A 9,248-nucleotide genomic window follows, 5' to 3' on the forward strand; every position below is an offset into this window, starting at 1 on the left:
GACTGAAATGCACACAAGTAAGAAATAGGTCATAATACAGAATCGGATATTAATATTTTTGTGATAATAATAATAGGCAACATAACCCACAAATCATTGGATTTTCTTTCATAATTCCCTAATATTAGTGATTTTATATTAATACAGCAATACTTGTTCAATCTACTTTCATGTCAAAAACAGTTGTAGTTTCTTCATGCTTTATACAACAAAGATAAAAACTTCTGTGTCCTTTGGACATTGAGTTCCCTGCATTTCAACTGTGAAGGATAATAGTATTTACAGGAAAGATTTGGAAAAGATCAATAGACAAGGTTCACTCACCCCCTGTTTACACAGAACAGCAAACAGGTCTAGCAGTGGAACAACACATTTGGGAAGGCAGAGAAATGGATATCCAGGGCCAAAGAGGAGTTATAATGAGGTAAGAAATATAAATACTTACATTTAGTTACATTGTAAGGTAGGTTACCTACACACCAGCACAGCTATACCTGTATATGCACCTTATATAATACCATACAATGAACAGGAAAGCATAGTTTTAAGAAAACATGAACATACAGCTACACATTTAAGTATTTTATGAAAAACATGAGAAATTAGAACACATAAAGAAAATGCAGACATATTTATGCACAGCCTTAAGTAAGTCGAAGTATAAGAATGCATAATTTCAGTTCCATCATAAAGGATTTACAAAAAAGTGAGAATATTTTCAGCTATATTACACTATGTGCACATGCACACATACAGACACATAGACACAGAAACACAAACACACACACGCACACACACACACACACACACACACACACACACACACACACACACACACACACATTAACTTTATTCAAGAATGTTAGATAAAATGTATCTCCCTAGCAAAAAAAAAATGTATGTAATAAGGAACTACAAACTATATGTGACAGAACATCAAACATTACGCATAAATATTTATCTTGGCAAAAACTTAAAGATTTATTAGAAAATATATTAATGGTTTTGTTCAATGTAAGATTTTGTTATGGAAGTTGTATATAGTTTCTTTTGTTCTTTTTTTATTTGATAGCTATGTTTTGTTAAATTTTATATAATAATTTCATTCTGATTTAAAATGCAATAAAATTAAAAAAAAAAAAAAGAATCTTAGATAATGTGAAAATTATAAAAGTATTGTTTTTTCTAAAATTACAAACCTGTTATATTCAGCCATAGGATAGATTGCCTCGGCTCACAAAGTGTGTGCTTCAGCAATGTCTACTAGGGGTTGGGAGGGTGGCCTAATGGTTAAGGTGTTTGCCTTAGAAGCACACGGTGCAGCGTGTGAGTCTCACAAGGGATAATTGGCTAGGATTAAAATAGCTCACAAGGGCAGTTAGCTTAGTACTAATCTATGAACCTATCTATAAGCATCAATTCTCAATGTGAAGAAATGTGATTGTCTCCAGTCTGCAAATTTTTGCAGCACTTACTTTGCACCAAAGTATTTTTCTTAGAAATAGCTTCTTGTCTAGCTTTATTTGATACTTAGATATTGTTAAGCAATAATAACAGCAGACAATTTAAACCCTGTAGTGTTAATTATCAAACATTTTAGCTTCAGAAACAAAGTAGCAGCAACTAACCAAATATTTTTCATTTGAGAATGCATTAAATTTACTTCAGGAATCTATTTCTATTTTATGGTTGCTTGCTAGTTTTCAAATAAAAGTACAACAAATCAGAGCTAGATGAAGCTTGCAAATATAAAGACATTTAGATGTTTTGCTTGGGGTTTCATTATATGCAAGTGGTTATGTTGACATTCAAACCTGATTCTCTAGATTTTCATTTTAATTAACTTAAACAAGATACTACTGTCAAATAACAATGTGACCCATCTGCAAGTGTATCATGGTGCAGGGAGAATTACAAGTGAATTGTTAATTTATTTATTCATTCCATTGTATGTATTACCCTTCAAGGTGATCTTCAGGGAACACCCAGAGAGTACGTTTTAAAATCAAACAGATTAAACAGCAGTGATGATGAAAAACATGCAGAATAAAGAAAAGTGATATTTGGTACAAAATAACATATCAGACAAAACTAAATTAATTTGTCAAAGGCACAATTAAGTAGAAGAATTAACACTAAGTTATGTAAACCCAGAAAATAATAAGCATTTCGGGAATGAAAATTAATTTTAAACTGACATTTAAATGACAAATGATAGAGTGGTTGGAAGGTGTAATATTCATACCAAGGATTCAGTTTGTAGTTGAAAAAACCCTAACACTCAACTTTCAGACTTTAAAGATAGGGATCTTTCTTTATTTATGATTCATTTCATTTATACATTTTAATAGGAAAATGAGTAGACAGCAAGAAAAGCTATTTCTCCAGGGAATGGTTCAAATATTATGAAATGCAAACTCAAAAACAAATGGCATATGGAATTGTTAAACTAAAAAATTAAATGTATTACAAACTAGTAACCAGAATTTTGTAGTCCGTTTAACCAAACATTACCTGTTACCTATTCTTTAACTGCTGGATCAGGGTTGTATTGTCATGTTATTTCTGGTCTTCATATTTTATTTCAAAGGTAGCTATATTTATTCAGACTTTAAATAAACTAGTCTGGTTCTGCTTTTATTTAAATTCTGTGAAAACATGTTTTTGGCATCTTCTTGAGGTATATTAGATATAATCAACAACCATTTTGTCATATAAACATTGCCGCTATCTGGTCAGCTACACTCAGAGATTACATAATATCACTGAAAATTTAATAAACATCTATGAATGAATCTAGTATTTATGGATTAAAAATTAAAATTAACATTTTTATTTATAATTTATGGGTGGAAATTATTGAATGGTTGTAGGTTCATAGATGTATACCAGGCTAATGGCCATTAGACCCTTATAAGCCTAGCTGTGCAACCCAAATGTGACCCACAATTTGATTTATGTAAGTGGTGATTTATTGACTGCCTCTGTCTATCAGAGACATAGAAGCCAGACCGGGGTGAATTTCCAATTACCCATCCATTGGTCCAAGTTGCACTTAAATAGCCATAGGGAGGAAATCTGCTTCATGTAGATGGGGAGCTTGTTCCAAAGAATGAGAATTCTCTGACAAATATATCTGTCTCTCCAACATGTCCTATTTCTGTTGCAATCAAAATTTAGGTCTTTTAATCTAGTAGTTCTGATGCTGCTTGTATTGCAGATGTTCAAAAGCTTCATCAAAACAGGGTTCAGAGATGACTTGTTTGCCAGGCAAAGATCACCTCTCAGATGTCTGTATGATTCCAAATAAAGAGACAGGGCTTTGAGGTGATCAACAAAGGATATTGTGTTTACTCCCTCTATTCCTTTGCAGACATTCCAGTTCCTGCATGTGTCTGGTGATGTATATACCAAAGGGGGCATTATACTCTATGATGGGTCAGATTAGGGTCAAGTACAGTGGTATGGTGACCTCTCTGGTCCTAGATGCCATGCCCTTGCTTATATGTTGAGCAATATAGAAGGATTTTCTTACTATCCTGGACACATGTTAGTTGAAGGCTAGGTTACTATCTGCATGAGTTCCCAGATCCCTGACTAGTGAATCAACTATTAAGGGTGTTTTATTGATGACATAGTTACCCAAGGTGGTAGACTTCCCCAAAAGATACTATAATGCATTTCTTGGTATTGAGTTTTAAGCCATGGCTTTGGCATGAAGCATTTGTCTGTATTAGACCTTGCTGAAGGGTGCTCTCATCTCAGGGAAATTCATTGACTGCACCGAGTTTGCAATCATCTGTGAACTTAGCTAGCCAAAGGCCTTTGACAGTGGTTCTGAGATCCAATAAATAGGTGCCAAAAAAGAGTGGCCCCAGCACAGAGCCCTGGAAGACTCCAGTGGTGACTGGCCTCTTTGTGAAGGTGGCATCCTGGGTACCCTACAGAATTTCAAAGCTTAAAACTTGGAAATTCATATGTTCGAAGATCATATGATCAAAGTTTTAAAACTTCAAAATCCTGAATGGAGATCAGCATGCAGCTGGAATGGGAGATTTCCCTTTTCCTTGCTGTACTGCAATCTCGGAGTTGGTATATTTAAGTAGTGGGGGGTGTGGGGGTGCAGGGGGGGCCTGCCCCCCCTGCAAAATTTTTTTTGTGATGTGATGACTGCTTTTTTGGGGGTGGGGTTCTTAATTTCAAGATTCCAAGATCTCGAGGTTCTGAATTCAGTATTCTGAACCTCGGGATTTTGGTGTTTCATAGGTTCATAGGTTCATAGTTTCATACTAGGCTATCTGCCCTAGGGCAATTATAAGCCTAGCCAGAGTGTGTTTGGCTTTCGCCACCCATTTTAAATTAATTTTGCTATACCCTTTTTCGAGGTTAGTATACTGTGCCTCTGTCTAACAGTGACACAGAAGTGATACCCGGGGTAAACCTACGATCCCCCATCCACTCATCAAGATTCCTCTTGAAGAGAGTCAATGAGGGACTCTGCCTAACCTGGACTGGGATTTTATTCCAGAGTGAAGGGAGCCTCTCGGTTATGAATCTGTCCCTCTAGCATGTCCTATTTATTTCAGTGCTGAGGTTCAAGTCTCTGGAGCACGTAGCTCGATGGGATTTGGATTTTCTGAGGTGCAGCATGTCCATTAATTCCGGGTTGGACATGGCTTTATACGTCAGGCACAGATCGCCTCTGAGCAGGTGGTATGCCACTGAGTAGAGCTGGAGTTTCTTTAACCGGGCAGCATATGGCATCTGTTTGAGCCCTTTGATCCTCTTGGTGAGGTACTTTTGGTGTCTTTCCAGTTGCTGCAGGAGTCTGGTAAGGTACATCCCAAAAGGGGCATTGTACTCAATTATGGGCCTGATGAGGGATGAGTAAAGAGGCACGATGACCTCCCGTGATCTAGATGTGAATCCCTTCATGATTAGGTGGGCTATATAAAATGTTTTTCTAACCACTTTGGCCACGTGGTTGTCAAATGAGAGACTGCTATCAACTTGGGTCCCCAGGTCCCTAATTACTTCTTCTGTACTTAATGGATTACCACCTATGTGGTAATTTGTGGGCACTTTGTTTTTGCCAAAGGGGATGACTATGCACTTTTTGGCGTTTAGCTTGAGGGCATGGCTCTGGCACCAGTTGTCTGTTTCTATGAGGCCCTTTTGGAGGATGCTTGTGTCGGCTGGAGAGTTGATTATAGCACCCAGTTTGCAGTCATCTGCGAACTTGGTCAGCCACAGTCCTTCCATGTTGGCCTGTACCTCCGAGAAATATATACCGAACAGGAGAGGTCCCAGGACTGAGCCTTGTGGGATGCCACTTGTAACTGGTTTGGAGTCTGACATGGCTCCAGCAATTCTAACCATGTGGGTTCTGTCCTTGAGCCAGTTTGCAACCCATCTAGTGACATAGGGGTTTATATTTAAGCTGGTGAGCTTATCTATAATGCCCGAGTGGGGTATTGTATCGAAGGCTTTTGCAAGGTCCAGGTAGGCTGTGTGGACCACTTTCCCCTCATCAATGGCCTTGGTGACTGTTTCAAAGAAATTTACCAGGTTTAAGAGGCAGGATCTGCCCTTAACAAAGCCGAACTGGGTAGGATCCAGTGTCTGTAGGTCCCCAATATCTTTTTTTATGAGGTCCATGATGATCCTTTCCATAGCTTTGCAGACCAAGCTAGTCAGGCTTAAGAAGTGAACCCATATATATGAACCTATATCAAACAAAGCTCCTCATTAGCACTCTTCAAGAAAAATCTTGATGATTGGATGGGAAATAGGAAATTCACCCCGGGGATCACCTCTGTGGCTCTGCTCGACAGTGGCACAGGAAAATAATTTTCTTGGGTGGCAAAAGCCAGGGTACCTTTTTGGCTGGGCTTGTATAGGCCCTAGGGCCAATAGCCTAGTACCTACCTATGAACCTACATATATATATATATATATATATATATATATATATATATATATAATTCAATTAATTAAGCCTTTTATCCTTATACGAATCAGGGCCAGAACCACCATTACTCCCTTAGTGGTTCCTGAAGACAAGGTTGGCGAAAGGTGCTCCATCTAGCATTTCTATACTGACTAAAACACTTGTGTAAATCTAAAGCTTTGCTGTTGGAGTGATTGTACGCCATAATCGGCTACATCCCCATTTTAACCTAGCTATCATAGACTTCTTTGTGCTGACTGTTTTAAATTTATTTTGTTTTTTTCTTTCTCTGCATAATACCCCTATTAATGGATCTTAAGTGGATATAGAACATTAGTAGCCGTTTTAGCCCACCCATTTCTGCTACTAAGTGCACAACTCTGCAATTTAGGTTTAATTCAGGACTCCTAACCACCTACACTTCCAGTTAATACAGCTACAACTCTAACCCCCCCCCCACCAACAGAGCCAATAGAAGGGGCTGACTACTGATAACTTATTATTGTAAAGTTGTCAAACTTAGCTGCTGGCAGGTGTTAATACATACTTCTAAACTCTGATGTAATTAGCTTTTCTAATGTATTGAATTAGAGCTGAATTGCCTTATTTACTTTATACAATTACTGTTTGATAACTATTGCTCTATAATTAGTCTCCCATTTGCTTCTGGCAAGGTTCTTATAGGTTTTTATAACTCTGTTATGATTATTTTATGTGCTGCTGACAAGCAGAACTGAATTTCAGCTTTATTTGTAACTGCAGCTACTACTTAATACTGACATAACAAGGGATACACGAGTGCTGCATTATATAATCTTGCATTGCTGATAACAAAGACTTATGTATTACTGCTAACCAGTTTTTATGTCCCTGCACATGACTGTCAATCTTACTATGCATATGTTCTTTATTTTATAATTGTTTTTTGAAAAGCTTAATTTGGATACTGCAAGAATTGTGTCAAGGTTTGATTATTGCTATGTTGAGAAGCTCTATTCTGTTGTATAATCTATTGTGTCTTATCCTCTATCTTATCTCTCTTGTCTCCTAAAGATACTCTACTCTTCCCAGGCTTCTAGTGCTAGTCAGCAGGAAGCTAGGAACCCTCTCCAAATATCGGTGGGTCACATCACTGCTTAATACTTCTACAATCCCTTCTCAAGGAAAACAGAAAAGTATGTCTGCTGAATAAATCAAAAATAAGACTCTCTAGTGCCTGTACCAATTTTTACATGTCATACCCAGGCCTGAGCTGGGACAGCCAGTAGCCAGTGCTTTCCCCTTCTACATAACCTTTCACTAATCTCTTCCCTCCCACCTAAATAGACCCCTTTTTTTTTCTTTTCCTTCTCATTCCCATGTTCTAATCTCTAATCTTCCATTGTTACTACCTCACAATCTAACTAGCTACACTAGACTTGATCACTAGGTGGTGCCCTAATTCCAGACTTTCTCTTCTCTTACCCACTTTTTTCTTACATCACCCTCTTACCCCATTTCTTATATCCAGTACTCTCTGAAGTGCTATTAGCTGTCTCTCTTCCTAATTAATTCTATTTTACTGTCCACTGACACCTCCTCCATCCTCTCTCCATTTCTCTTCCCTTCCTTCCTACCCCTGCCCATATATAGTCTACTGACACTTTCTAGGCCCTATTTCTTTTCCTTTCTATCACTAGAACTAGCCTAGCTGATTGTTTTTTCATTAACTGTTTCTGTATTCTGTTGCTACCCGCTCCGTTCGCCCTGCGGGCTCACTCCGCTCCCCACCCTACCCCCAATTCCCACCCACCCCAGGGGTCCTACCTTTATACTTCCTAAACCACACCTCTTCCTGTTCCTTTGACTCTTCAACCACACCCCTTCCTCTTCCCATTACCTTCTAACCACACCTCTTATCTCTCACCTGTACTCTCTAATTATCCTCTGTAATATCACTTATTCTCTTCTTAACTCTCCTATTTTTCTTTCTATCCTAATAACTCCCCTATTACCTCACTCCTCTAACTTCTATCCTCTCATTACTCTCCTCCTATCACATCTTACTCTAATCACTCTCTCATCTCCACCTAATATATTATTATTCATCTACCAAGAAAGTACAGATATCTATCCTTATAATGAAAACTCTACCCATCCCATGCTATATCACATGCCTAGTCACTCTCTCACTACTACCTCCTTTAATCCTTACACATTTTATCACCTCAATTGAGAATCCACTTGACCCAAACCTAAACTATCCAAAAAAGTAACCGCCTCTACATACACACCTGTACTTCATAGTCATGCTAATATTACATCCTCATCTAATTACACACTTCCAAAATATCATAGAACTCTACATACAAAGTTTAACAATTCAACTGCCAAAAAATGTCTATCTCTATACAGTAGGTTCAAAACCCTATACTATCTAAGCCTACTACTCTTTGTAAAGGATGGTGATATTCACCCTAACCCAGGCCCCCCAACAACTCCCATCTCTCTCCTCAACCCCAAAGAATCACCTTCTCAAGCCCTTTCTAGACCATCTAACTCACTTTTAATTGCTCATCTTAATATACGCAGTATAAATAACAAAGTAACGCAACTCCAAGCTCTAACAAAAATATATTTCTTTGATATTCTCTGTTTAACAGAAACCTGGCTAAAACCTTCAACCAAAGATAATCAAATCATCCCACCTGGTTATAATATCCTGAGACTAGACCGTATTTCCAAGAAAGGTGGAGGGGTAGCTATCCTTTATAAACCTAGCTTACAATTAACTACTCATAACTGCAAACCACCTATAGACTCTAATGCTGAAATCCTAATCTCCAAACTTCTTCTTAACAATTCCAAATCCATCTATGTCATTTGTATATATCTACCTCCAGGAAATACCATAGCTACCATGGAAAATATACTCTGCTGGCTTTCCCAAAACCTACCCCAAGAAACCATTATTCTAGGTGATACAAATATTGACTGGACCTGCTTCTGCGCAGCCTCCTCAAACCATATTAACCTTTATGGATATTCCCAAACCATCACCTCCCCTACCAGGATAAATAAATCTAACAGGAAATCAACCTTATTAGACTGGATCCTCATTAACCATCATCCTCACAACTATGACTCAGGAACCCTCCCTGATGACTTAAGTGACCACACTCTTACCTATATTATCAGACATAGAATCAATTTACCCTCCACAACATCAATTAAAAACATAAGGTGTAAAAAGAACTTTAACCCAGAACTTCTCCAGTTGGAACTAAGAGCATGCAACTGGTCACCCCTAAAAAATCTA

At 37.9% G+C, this 9,248-nt stretch overlaps 1 protein-coding gene across 1 annotated transcript in view; it reads left to right on the top strand.

The window, feature by feature from the left end:
* The first annotated feature begins 326 nt into the window (after window positions 1–326).
* Window positions 327–9,248, top strand: part of MASP2 (MBL associated serine protease 2) — a 900,261-nt gene continuing 891,339 nt past the window's right edge. The window contains exon 1 of the mRNA XM_044063217.1: window positions 327–424. Within this exon, the coding sequence (XP_043919152.1) occupies window positions 390–424 (35 nt within the window). The 5' untranslated portion in view covers window positions 327–389. The remainder of the gene's footprint in view (window positions 425–9,248) is intronic.

The sequence above is a fragment of the Protopterus annectens genome, chromosome 2.part1, assembly GCF_019279795.1.
Source record: "Protopterus annectens isolate FY-2018-M chromosome 2.part1, PAN1.0, whole genome shotgun sequence".
NCBI lineage: Eukaryota > Metazoa > Chordata > Ceratodontiformes > Protopteridae > Protopterus > Protopterus annectens.